General features: G+C 71.4%; 1 protein-coding gene across 1 annotated transcript in view; it reads left to right on the plus strand.

The window, feature by feature from the left end:
• Positions 1 to 4: 4 nt before the first annotated feature.
• The window catches only part of PIN4 (protein (peptidylprolyl cis/trans isomerase) NIMA-interacting, 4 (parvulin)), a gene marked incomplete at its 5' end in the record, with an annotated part of 714 nt that continues 508 nt past the window's right edge, over positions 5 to 210 (plus strand). Inside the window, one exon of the mRNA XM_010189779.1 lies at positions 5 to 127. Coding sequence (XP_010188081.1) covers positions 5 to 127 — 123 coding nt within the window. The remainder of the gene's footprint in view (positions 128 to 210) is intronic.

Here is a 210-nt window from a genome sequence, read left to right on the forward strand (position 1 = left end):
CCCCCAGGTCCGGCACATCCTGTGCGAGAAGCACGGCAAGGCCATGGAGGCCATGGAGAAGCTGAAGTCCGGGCAGCGCTTCAGCGAGGTCGCCTCTCAGTACAGCGAGGACAAGGCCCGGCAAGGGGTAGGTGCTGTGCCCCTCCGGGGGGGACGGGTGGCAGCGGGGGGCCCTGCTCTGCTGCCGGCTGGGGCCGGGTGGCTGTGCGG

Source organism: Mesitornis unicolor, unplaced genomic scaffold, assembly GCF_000695765.1.
Source record: "Mesitornis unicolor isolate BGI_N332 unplaced genomic scaffold, ASM69576v1 scaffold40278, whole genome shotgun sequence".
Taxonomy (NCBI): domain Eukaryota; kingdom Metazoa; phylum Chordata; class Aves; order Mesitornithiformes; family Mesitornithidae; genus Mesitornis; species Mesitornis unicolor.